The sequence below is a fragment of the Dendropsophus ebraccatus genome, chromosome 9 (assembly GCF_027789765.1).
Source record: "Dendropsophus ebraccatus isolate aDenEbr1 chromosome 9, aDenEbr1.pat, whole genome shotgun sequence".
In the NCBI taxonomy this organism is placed as follows: Eukaryota; Metazoa; Chordata; class Amphibia; order Anura; family Hylidae; genus Dendropsophus; species Dendropsophus ebraccatus.
Window position 1 is genome coordinate 117614783 of NC_091462.1, and position 11925 is coordinate 117626707.

Below are 11925 nucleotides of genomic sequence, written 5' to 3' on the forward strand. Positions count from 1 at the left end.
CCTGAGGCGGTGACAGTGTGCTGCAGCTGACAGTCCCCTGAGGGCAGTACCTGAGGCGGTGACAGTGTGCTGTAGCTGACAGTCCCCTGAGGGCAGTACCTGAGGCGGTGACAGTGTGCTGTAGCTGACAGTCCCCTGAGGGCAGTACCTGAGGCGGTGACAGTGTGCTGCAGCTGACAGTCCCCTGAGGGCAGTACCTGAGGCGGTGACAGTGTGCTGCAGCTGGCAGTCCCCTGAGGGCAGTACCTGAGGCGGTGACAGTGTGCTGCAGCTGACAGTCCCCTGAGGGCAGTACCTGAGGCGGTGACAGTGTGCTGCAGCTGGCAGTCCCCTGAGGGCAGTACCTGAGGCGGTGACAGTGTGCTGTAGCTGACAGTCCCCTGAGGGCAGTACCTGAGGCGGTGACAGTGTGCTGTAGCTGACAGTCCCCTGAGGGCAGTACCTGAGGCGGTGACAGTGTGCTGCAGCTGGCAGTCCCCTGGTGGGCAGTACCTGAGGCGGTGACAGTGTGCTGCAGCTGACAGTCCCCTGAGGGCAGTACCTGAGGCGGTGACAGTGTGCTGCAGCTGACAGTCCCCTGAGGGCAGTACCTGAGGCGGTGACAGTGTGCTGCAGCTGGCAGTCCCCTGAGGGCAGTACCTGAGGCGGTGACAGTGTGCTGTAGCTGACAGTCCCCTGAGGGCAGTACCTGAGGCGGTGACAGTGTGCTGTAGCTGACAGTCCCCTGAGGGCAGTACCTGAGGCGGTGACAGTGTGCTGCAGCTGGCAGTCCCCTGGTGGGCAGTACCTGAGGCGGTGACAGCGTGCTGCAGCTGGCAGTCCCCTGGTGGGCATGGTGCCTTTGTCAGTGCAGTGGATTATGCACAATCTCGGGTCTCCTACTTTAATGAAGAGTCAGAGAGGAGTTTTGGCTCAGTGTTTGTGCTGCACTCTGGCTGCCTCACCACTTCTTCCTCCTCCCTCTTCTTCACAAGAAATCAATGCTGCCCGGCCTCCTGCTCGCTCAGCTGTCAGTCAGTATCTGCCAACAGAGGACTGATCTGCAATCGCATATAGCTGAATCTCCTGGCCTGTGAAGGAACTGTGGTCTAATGGTAAATCACCTGTCTAGAGACCTGCACCAGTTTGTTTTCTTTAGTTCAATTCCCCTGATGGAAATGAAATATAAATACTAAAGTGCCAAGCGCAAGTAAACATGTACTGTAGTACTATAAGTACAACAATAGGTCTCTTTATATATAATTGCACGCTGTACGTCCCTATGAAATGGATAAAAATGAACTACAAATGAATACTTAAGGTCCAATTATGCAAAATCTTTCCCAGGCTGTTTGGATAGGGATGCCCCGGCCGGCGGCTAATCCCTCCAAGAAGAAAGGTTCACAGAACCGAGTGACGTCATCTCATTCCTTATTCCTTGTTGGCACCTCCATCTGATTCTATTTTGTCTTCATGCTGCGGCTTCTTTGCAGTGTTTCATGCAAATAAGCTAAAGTGTGCAATATTCCTATATGCAAATGAGCTAGTGTGCAATATTCCTATATGCAAATGAGCTAGTGTGCAATATTCCTATATGCAAATGAGCTAGAGTGTGCAATTTCCCTATATGGAAATCAGCTAGTGTGCAATTTCCCTGTATGCAAATGCGCTTTTTACAATGCGTTTTAGTAGATGGCTTTGTTGGGGTTATCTTTTATTTTTAATCTAATAAAGGTGAACAATATATAGCTACACAGTTGTGTAACTAAAAGAGCATAGCTACTATATGGGACAATTTATATTGGACTCTAATAATATTGTACATTTTAGCTGATTTGCATACAGGGAAATTGCACACTAGCTCATTTGCATATAGGGAAATTGCAGTGTCAATAAAATGGTGAACCCCAGGGGTATGTGTCGAGGACGAGGACGTGGGCGTGGGGTTCCAAGCGATTCAGTTGGCAGAGGCCGTGGTTCAGGGTAAGGTGACACAGCAGCACCTGTTGAGGAGGTAGCAGTGGCACACCGAAGACATTCACACCCTAGCTTCACGCAACTTACGGGGTCTCAGGGTACACCGCTATTGAAACCGCAGCAGTGTGAACAGGTGATCACGTGGATAGCGGATAATGTGTCCACTAACTTATCCACCACCCAGTCTTCCACGCAGTCCAACCACACTACCCAAAGGAGTGGAACCCTTGCTCCAGCATCTCAGCCTCTTTCCCCACAGCCCGGCCCCTCCAGGGAAAGGAGGGATTCAGATCCACCATGCTCCCAGGAACTCTTTTCTGGGCCCTCTCCTGAGTCTGAGCAACTGGAGCAGTCGATCTGTCCCGATGCCCAAACTATGCAGCTCACGCGGTCAGTGGGTGAAGAGAGTGGGGACTTGCACACATGGTTTGAAAAGGTTTCTGATGATGACGATGAGACCCGGTTGTCAGACAGTGAGGTTGTTTTCATGGATGTAACTCAAAGTGAGGAGCAGAGTGAGGAGCTGGTGGATGAGGACGAGGTGATACCCAAGGCAGTACACAGGTCTTCACAGTTTTCTTTCCAGTAGGGTAACTCATTTAATTGGAAACCTACTGTCTAACTGGCTGGAATATTGAGGGTCCCCCGCCAGCAGTTAAGTAGTCCTGACTTCCATGTCAGATGGTCCACGCACTAACTACCTGTAACCAGAGTATGTTAGGCACCCCTAGGTGAAGTCCTGCCACCAGGGTTTTCTCTCTCGTCACTTTGTCACCTGTGCCTTGAGCGTGGGAAACACACAGTTCAACACTCACAACCATATTCATTCCTGTTGTCTAAATGTCTAGTCCATTCATGTTTTGATATTGAGATACTACCCCTTGATATTCGCCGAGTTCGGCTCAATTTTAGTAGGGAGGTATGCAGTGTCCCAGAACAGATTCTCTATTCCTGTTCTGGAAAGCATATCCACTAAAACTGTTTGCCATGTCTCCCCCTGCAACTCTCAGGTTATATGGTTATACTCAGGTTTCCTGTATATTCCTTTGTGCACATATTTTTGTATAGTGGTTATGCAAAGGCTGGTGACCACGTGACCGCGCCCTGTTACCATGGTAACCCCAATTGCCGTCGAGTTTTGGCCAGGGGTTGCCATGTGACTTTCTTTAGCCCTCAGTTCCTGTTCCCTACCTCAGAGGGGATAGGTGTGTTCCCTGCAGTCTCTCTCCCCTGTTAGGAGAGTGGTCTGTGCTCTGCTGCTCCAGTTACTGGCTGTCCGCCTGCTTCAAATGCCAAGAGTATCCTCTTATCTGGGTGTGGTTCCAGTCCTCAACTTCCTCATCAACTCAAGTTATTTACGCAAGTACTCATTCTTCGTATATTCCACCCAGCATCTCTACCCTATTATCACCATTACTCTTATCATCCGGCACGCTTCACCAATAGCCTATTGCAGCACCACCCTTACTCTGCTCATACAAGGTTATTATATTCCCGGTTGCATCCGGAAGAGACTGTTGCTATTGGTTACTACCGTTACAATAAAATTGTAATCACTGTTGTTACTGAGCCCTGGCATTGGTGTGTTAATTGGTGCCCCGACTAAGTGCATCGAAGAATCGCATGCCCAGTATCCCCGCATGGTCAGGAGCCCGGTTTCCAGCTGTATCACCCTAGTGCCTACACTGTGACTACGCTATGCCCTACAGCTGCCCCGGCTCCTGCCTGTTAGTACCATCTACACTGCAGAGTGGCCCCTAGGGGCCAGGGTCATCGCAGAGGCAAGTTCACCCGCAGGACCGGTTGGAAGAGGGGTGGGCAGAGGGAGAAGCAGGGGCAGACCGAGTAGATCAGCAACTGTTTCACGGAGTCAAACTCCCGTGGCCAGGGGTAGATGTTAGCAAGTCTGGAGGATCTTTAAAGAAAGTGCGGATGACCGACGGACTGTAGTGTGCAACGTGTGCCACGCCAGGATCAGCAGGGGAGCCACCACTACCAGCCTAACCACTACCAGCATGCGCAGGCATATGAGTGCTAAACACCCCACTCAGTGGAACTAAAGCCGTTCAGTGACTGCAAGTCACACACCTGCTCCTTCCCCTGTGTCACATGCTGGCTCTCTGTCAGTCCCCCTGCCCCAGGCACGAGTGCCTCCCACCCTACACACACCCCTTCACCTCCACTATGCTCCACACCCTCCAGCAAGGTGTCCAAGCGCAGCATTCAACTGTCCCTGCAGCAGACCTTTGCACAGAAGCGCAAATACACTGCCACTCACCCGCATGCACAAGCCCTAAATGTGCATATAGGCAAACTGCTGAGCCTGGAGATGCTGCCCTATCGGCTGGTAGAGACAGAGGCTTTTAGGAACCTCATGGCGGTGGCTTCCCCTCAGTACTTTACGATGTCAGGCCTAATTTTTGGGAGGTTCCACGCCTGCCTCATCGAAAGGCCAGTAAAGGCCACTTTGTTTTTTTTTAATTTTCAATTTCAAGTGCTATTTTGCAGGGCTGTCAGGTCATCTATTGTATCTCCAAGATACACGCCACAGTTAAAAGGAACAGACAGTGAAAATGGTGTATCCTAATTTAGGATCCTTGTCTTGTGTTGTCCATTTCGAACCATATACATGGTGGGTTTAAACTTGCAGGTATCCTCTGCTGTCCTTTCATTTTGTAGCTGTTTCCAAGGCAGTAGTAAACTACTGGTTAGTCTAGTAATTTAAGAGAAGTTATTAAGGGGGGGAGGAGGGGAGCAGTCAGCTTGTCAGGCACTGGCACAGTTGAAAGGAACAGACAGTGAAAATGGTGGATCCTAATTTAGGACCCTCCTTGTGTTGTCCATTTCGACCCATACAATCTGTGGATGTCAACTTGCGGTTGTCCTCTGTCGTCCTTTCATTTTGTGGCTGTTTCAAAGGCAGTAGTCAGCTGCTCGTTAAAGGCCACTTCATGGCCTTTTTTTTATCTTCAATTTCAATTTTAAAATCAAATCGTCTTCAATTCGACTAATAATCGAATTCAAATTCGACTGTTTTGCAGGGCTGTCTGGTCATCTATTGTATCTCCAAGATACAGGCCACAGCTAAAAGGAACAGACAGTGAAAATGGTGGAAAAAGTCCACCCACTACTACCGCACTTGCCCTCTCTTAGATACTTTTTAAAGGATTAAAAGTGTATTGATTCAAATTCCGAGGCCTCTTAAGAAGACTGTATTGTTATTCTTCGTCCCTACATCCAATGATTTTGCCTCTCACGCTCAACTGCATGAGGGTGTGAGGCTAAATCTAGCCATAATCCGGCTATTTTTATTGGTCGATTGTATTGTCCATTTCATACCATGTTATCGTCAAACCCAAAATTTAAACTAATTTGAATTCAAACTCAAATTTTAATTCAAACTCAAAATCCAATTTTAATTGAAATTTCACAAATAAATGGAAAAAAAAAAATTAAATTTGGTCGCCAGAACAGAAGCGGTGGGGAGAAGTCAGGGGGTGTCATGCCCCAGCCCTGCTCAGTCTGTTAAAGAGGCATCTATACATTTTCTGAGGTTGACAGGTTTTCCCACAACCTTCTGCAGTGTCCCAGTACAGAAGGTTTTCATCCATATCCCTGTGTATCTCTGTGCATATCGGTATTTCACTTGTCCCTGTACTGGAAAGGGTTAATGGCCACTGCAAACGGGTTGTGTTATATTGCCCCCCAGTGTTCAAGTCTGGTATTTCTCATGTTTCCTATGTATGTTCATTTGCCTGTTATCTAATGGTGTGGTGATGCAACCAGCCAGTGTCATGTGACTTACATGTCATGTGGCTGCCATAGTAACCCCAATAGCCGTCGAGCTTTTGGCTGGGGTCAGTTAGTCACTTCCTTTCTACCTCAGTAGTCTTCTCTCTACCTTCAAGAGAGGAGGTTGTGTTGTTCTCTCCTCCACCTTCAGGAGGGAAAACGTGCTCTGCTGCTTCCAAACAAGGCCGCAACTCAGGGTGATCCGCTCCCCTGTTCTAGAGACCGCAAGATTCTTTAGTTTACTCAAGATCTGGGTGCCGTTCTCAAGTCACTATCTTCTCATCATCATCAACAGCAGCAAGTATTCTATTCAGTCTATTCCGCCCAGCATCATTCTCAGGGAACTACTACCCTCATTCTCCGTTAAGATTCCTCTCATCCAAAGTAACTCTGTCACCCCACGGCCTATTGCAGCATCACATATCTGCTTAGCTATATTCAAGTTTACCTATTCCTGGTTGCATCCAGAGAGACTGTTGCTATTGAAAACCACCGTGTTAATAAACGCACAACGCAGAATTGCGCCAGGGTCCCGCATGGTCAGGTTCCCGTGGGTTAGTCAGTTCCCCTCGTGCCAAAACCGTGACCTAACATCTGGCATCTGGCTACCCGGGTCCGCCCTACCACCGCTGACTACTACTACTCTCAGCGGGTACCCTCGGTCACTGTACTTCCCTCTGCCGAGCTTGGGTCCCCTGAAAAAATGCCCGCGTTTCCCATTGACTTCAATAGGAATCCTTACTCAAAACGAGCTCCTGAGTATCGGGAAATATTCGTCTCAAGTAACGAGCACCCGAGCATTTAAGTATTTGCTCATCACTAATAATAACCCCAGTTTCCAGTTGTAGTTATTGATATAGTATCAGAGGATAATATCTGGATGTTACTTACATTTCTCCAGCTCCGGGTGATGGTGCGGAGGCTTCCTCCAGTGTCTTCTGCTGCTCTTCATTCTCTGCCTCCTCTTTATTACGTGCAGATGACGCTTTATCCGTGGGATCTGTGGGTGGCGCTGTATCCGTGGGATCTGTGGGTGGCGCTGTATCCGTGGGATCTGTGGGTGGCGCTGTATCCATGAGATCTGCAGATGGAGCTGTATCCATGTGATCTGCAGATGACGTTGTGTTCGTGGGATCTGCAGATGACGTGTTCGTGGGATCTGTGGATAGCGCTTGATCCGTGGGATCTGTGGGTGAAGCTGTATCCCTGGGATCTGTGGGTGGCGATGTATCCATGTGATCTGCAAATGACTCTGTATCTGTAGGATCTGTGGGTGGCGCTATATCCATGGGATCTGTGGGTGGCGCTATATCCATGGGATCTGTGGGTGGCGATGTATCTGTAGGATCTGCGGGTGGCGCTGTATCTGTAGGATCTGCGGGTGGCGCTGTATCCGTGGGATCTGTGGGTGGCGCTATATCCATGGGATCTGTGGGTGGGGCTGTAGCTGTGGGATCTGTGGGTGGCAAGTAGAAGTCATATTACACAAGACACGTACAGATTATAAAGGGATCAGAGTGAGACCTATCTGTTGGTTTATTGTCACGTATTGAATGTATTTGTATATATTAATATAATGTGCTCTGTGTATTCTGTGATATCAGTGTTACTGTCACAGGAGAGGGGAGCACAGCCGGAGAGGTCACAGGAGAGGGGAGCACAGCCGGAGAGGTCACAGCAGAGGGGAGCACAGCTGGAGGGGTGACAGGAGAGGGGAGCACAGCTGGAGGGGTGACAGGAGAGGGGAGCACAGCCATAGGGGTGACAGGAGAGGGGAGCACAGCCGTAGGGGTGACAGGAGAGGGGAGCACAGCTGGAGAGGTGACAGGAGAGGGGAGCACAGCCAGAGGGGTGACAGGAGAGGGGAGCACAGCCGGAGGGGTGACAGGAGAGGGGAGCACAGCCGTAGGGGTGACAGGAGAGGGGAGCACAGCCGGAGGGGTGACAGGAGAGGGGAGCACAGCCAGAGGGGTGACAGGAGAGGGAAGCACAGCTGGAGGGGTGACAGGAGAGGGGAGCACAGCCGGAGTGGTGACAGGAGAGGGGAGCACAGCTGGAGAGGTGACAGGAGAGGGGAGCACAGCCAGAGGGGTGACAGGAGAGGGGAGCACAGCCGGAGGGGTGACAGAAGAGGGGAGCACAGCCGGAGGGGTGACAGGAGAGGGGAGCACAGCCGGAGAGGTGACAGGAGAGGGGAGCACAGCCGGAGAGGTGACAGGAGAGGGGAGCACAGCCGGAGGGGTGACAGGAGAGGGGAGCACAGCCAGAGGGGTGACAGGATAAGGGAGAACAGCCGGAGGGGTGACAGGAGAGGGGAGAACAGCCGGAGGGGTGAGAGGAGAGGGGAGCACAGCCGGAGAGGTGACAGGAGAGGGGAGCCCAGCCGGAGGGGTGACAGGAGAGGGGAGCACAGCCAGAGGGGTGACAGGATAAGGGAGAACAGCCGGAGGGGTGACAGGAGAGGGGAGCACAGCCGGAGAGGTGACAGGAGAGGGGAGCCCAGCCGGAGGGGTGATAGGAGAGGGGAGCACAGCCGGAGGGGTGACAGGAGAGGGGGCCAGAGCCGGAGGGGTGACAGGAGAGAGGAGCACAGCCGGAGAGGTGACAGGAGAGGGGAGCACAGCCAGAGGGGTGACAGGAGAGGGGAGCACAGCCGGAGAGGGGGCCAGAGCCGGAGGGGTGACAGGAGAGGGGAGCACAGCCGGAGGGGTGACAGGAGAGGGGAGCACAGCCGGAGAGGTGACAGGAGAGGGGAGCACAGCCGGAGGGGTAACGGGACGGGAGCACAGCCAGAGGGGTGACAGGAAAGGGGAGCACAGCCAGAGGGGTGACAGGATAAGGGAGAACAGCCGGAGGGGTGACAGGAGAAGGGAGAACAGCCGGAGGGGTGAGAGGAGAGGGGAGCACAGCCGGAGAGGTGACAGGAGAGGGGAGCCCAGCCGGAGGGGTGACAGGAGAGGGGAGCACAGCCAGAGGGGTGACAGGATAAGGGAGAACAGCCGGAGGGGTGACAGGAGAGGGGAGCACAGCCGGAGAGGGGAGCCCAGCCGGAGGGGTGATAGGAGAGGGGAGCAAAGCCGGAGGGGTGACAGGAGAGGGGAGCACAGCCGGAGGGGTGACAGGAGAGGGGAGCACAGCCAGAGGTGCTGTATACCTGTTAGTAATCGGTGCTGTATACCTGTTAGTAATCGGTGCTGTATACCTGTCAGTAATCGGTGCTGTATACCTGTTAGTAATCGGTGCTGTATACCTGTCAGTAATCAGTGCTGTATACCTGTCAGTAATCGGTGCTGTATACCTGTCAGTAATCGGTGCTGTATACCTGTCAGTAATCGGAGCTCTATACCTGTTAGTAATCGGTGCTGTATACCTGTCAGTAATCGGTGCTGTATACCTGTTAGTAATCGGTGCTGTATACCTGTCAGTAATCGGTGCTGTATACCTGTTAGTAATCGGTGCTGTATACATGTCAGTAATCGGTGCTGTATACCTGTTAGTAATCGGTACTGTATACCTGTCAGTATTCGTTGCTGTATACCTGTCAGTAATCGGTGCTGTATACCTGTTAGTAATCGGTGCTGTATACCTGTTAGTAATCGGTGCTGTATACCCGTTAGTAATCGGTGCTGTATACCTGTCAGTAATCGGTGCTGTATACCTGTCAGTAATCGGTGCTGTATACCTGTTAGTAATCGGTGCTGTATACCTGTTAGTAATCGGTGCTGTATACCTGTTAGTAATCGGTGCCGTATACAGCACCGATTACCTGTCAGTAATCGGTGCTGTATACCTGTTAGTAATCGGTGCTGTATACCTGTTAGTAATCGGTGCTGTATACCTGTTAGTAATCGGTGCCGTATACAGCACCGATTACCTGTCAGTAATCGGTGCTGTATACCTGTTAGTAATCGGTGCTGTATACCTGTAAGTAATCGGTGCTGTATACCTGTCAGTAATCGGTGCTGTATACCTGTTAGTAATCGGTGCTGTATACCTGTTAGTAATCGGTGCTGTATACCTGTCAGTAATCGGTGCTGTATACCTGTTAGTAATCGGTGCTGTATACCTGTAAGTAATCGGTGCTGTATACCTGTTAGTAATCGGTGCTGTATACCTGTCAGTAATCGGTGCTGTATACCTGTTAGTAATCGGTGCTGTATACCTGTCAGTAATCGGTGCTGAATACCTGTTAGTAATCGGTGCTGTATACCTGTCAGTAATCGGTGCTGTATACCTGTTAGTAATCGGTGCTGTATACCTGTCAGTAATCGGTGCTGTATACCTGTCAGTAATCGGTGCTGTATACCTGTAAGTAATCGGTGCTGTATACCTGTTAGTAATCGGTGCTGTATACCTGTTAGTAATCGGTGCTGTATACCTGTTAGTAATCGGTGCTGTATACCTGTCAGTAATCGGTGCTGTATACCTGTTAGTAATCGGTGCTGTATACCTGTTAGTAATCGGTGCTGTATACCTGTAAGTAATCGGTGCTGTATACCTGTTAGTAATCGGTGCTGTATACCTGCCAGTAATCGGTGCTGTATACCTGTTAGTAATCGGTGCTGTATACCTGCCAGTAATCGGTGCTGTATACCTGTTAGTAACCGGTGCTGTATACCTGTTAGTAATCGGTGCTGTATACAGCACCGATTATCTGTCAGTAATCGGTGCTGTATACCTGTTAGTAATCGGTGCTGTATACCTGTAAGTAATCGGTGCTGTATACCTGTCAGTAATCGGTGCTGTATACCTATCAGTAATCAGTGCTGTATATATGTCAGTAATCGGTGCTGTATATATGTCAGTAATCGGTGCTGTATACCTGTTAGTAATCGGTGCTGTATACCTGTTAGTAATCGGTGCTGTATACCTGTCAGTAATCAGTGCTGTATACCTGTCAGTAATCAGTGCTGTATACCTGTTAGTAATCGGTGCTGTATACCTGTTAGTAATCGGTGCTGTATACCTGTCAGTAATCGGTGCTGTATACCTATCAGTAATCGGTGCTGTATACCTGTCAGTAATCGGTGCTGTATATATGTCAGTAATCGGTGCTGTATACCTGTTAGTAATCGGTGCTGTATACCTGTCAGTAATCAGTGCTGTATACCTGTCAGTAATCAGTGCTGTATACCTGTTAGTAATCGGTGCTGTATACCTGTTAGTAATCGGTGCTGTATACAGCACCGATTACCTGTCAGTAATCAGTGCTGTATACCTGTCAGTAATCAGTGCTGTATACCTGTCAGTAATCGGTGCTGTATACCTGTTAGTAATCGGTGCTGTATACCTGTCAGTAATCGGTGCTGTATACCTGTCAGTAATCAGTGCTGTATACCTGTCAGTAATCGGTGCTGTATACCTGTCAGTAATCGGTGCTGTATACCTGTCAGTAATCAGTGCTGTATACCTGTCAGTAATCAGTGCTGTATACCTGTCAGTAATCGGTGCTGTATACCTGTCAGTAATCGGTGCTGTATACCTGTCAGTAATCGGTGCTGTATACCTGTTAGTAATCAGTGCTGTATACCTGTTAGTAATCGGTGCTGTATACCTATCAGTAATCAGTGCTGTATACCTGTCAGTAATCAGTGCTGTATACCTGTCAGTAATCAGTGCTGTATACCTGTCAGTAATCGGTGCTGTATACCTGTTAGTAATCGGTGCTGTATACCTGTCAGTAATCAGTGCTGTATACCTGTCAGTAATCAGTGCTGTATCTCTCACCTGCTCAGCTCCCGGCGGTGTCACTATATCTGTCTTCTCTCAGTGTTGTCTCTTCCCTCTGTGTCTCTTCTGCCGCTCAGGTTCTTCCTCTTCCTCCCTGTGCCGGTATACAGTCTGGGGGTAACACGGGCGGCAGTTCAGCAGGACAGGGTGTAGATATGGGGGTCTCTCAGACTGCAGCCCCTCTTCTCTCCTTCCTCTTCTTATCTGTCATGTAACATGTCTCCGAGTTCTGTCACTTTCACTTTCACTCTCAGCTGCTTCCACCCTTTCAAATTCTTAAAGGTGAAGTCACTGATCATGTATGTAATTTGGAGGAGGAGTCACTGATCATGTATGTAATATGGGGGAGGAGAGGAGTCACTGATCATGTATGTAATATGGAGGAGAGGAGTCACTGATCATGTATGTAATATGGGGGAGGAGAGGAGTCACGGATCATGTATGTAA

The 11925-nt window shown here is 50.0% G+C and overlaps 1 protein-coding gene across 3 annotated transcripts in view; it reads right to left on the bottom strand.

Annotated features, from left to right (window-relative positions):
- Window positions 1–11699, bottom strand: part of LOC138801654 (uncharacterized) — an 82258-nt gene extending 70559 nt beyond the window's left edge. For all 3 annotated transcript variants that reach the window (XM_069984697.1, XM_069984696.1, XM_069984698.1), the window contains exons 1-2: window positions 11476–11699; window positions 6640–7204 (exon numbers count right to left, since the gene is read on the bottom strand). In XM_069984697.1, coding sequence (XP_069840798.1) covers window positions 6640–7172 — 533 coding nt within the window. In that variant the 5' untranslated portion in view covers window positions 7173–7204; window positions 11476–11699. The remainder of the gene's footprint in view (window positions 1–6639; window positions 7205–11475) is intronic.
- Between the last annotated feature and the right edge of the window lie 226 nt (window positions 11700–11925).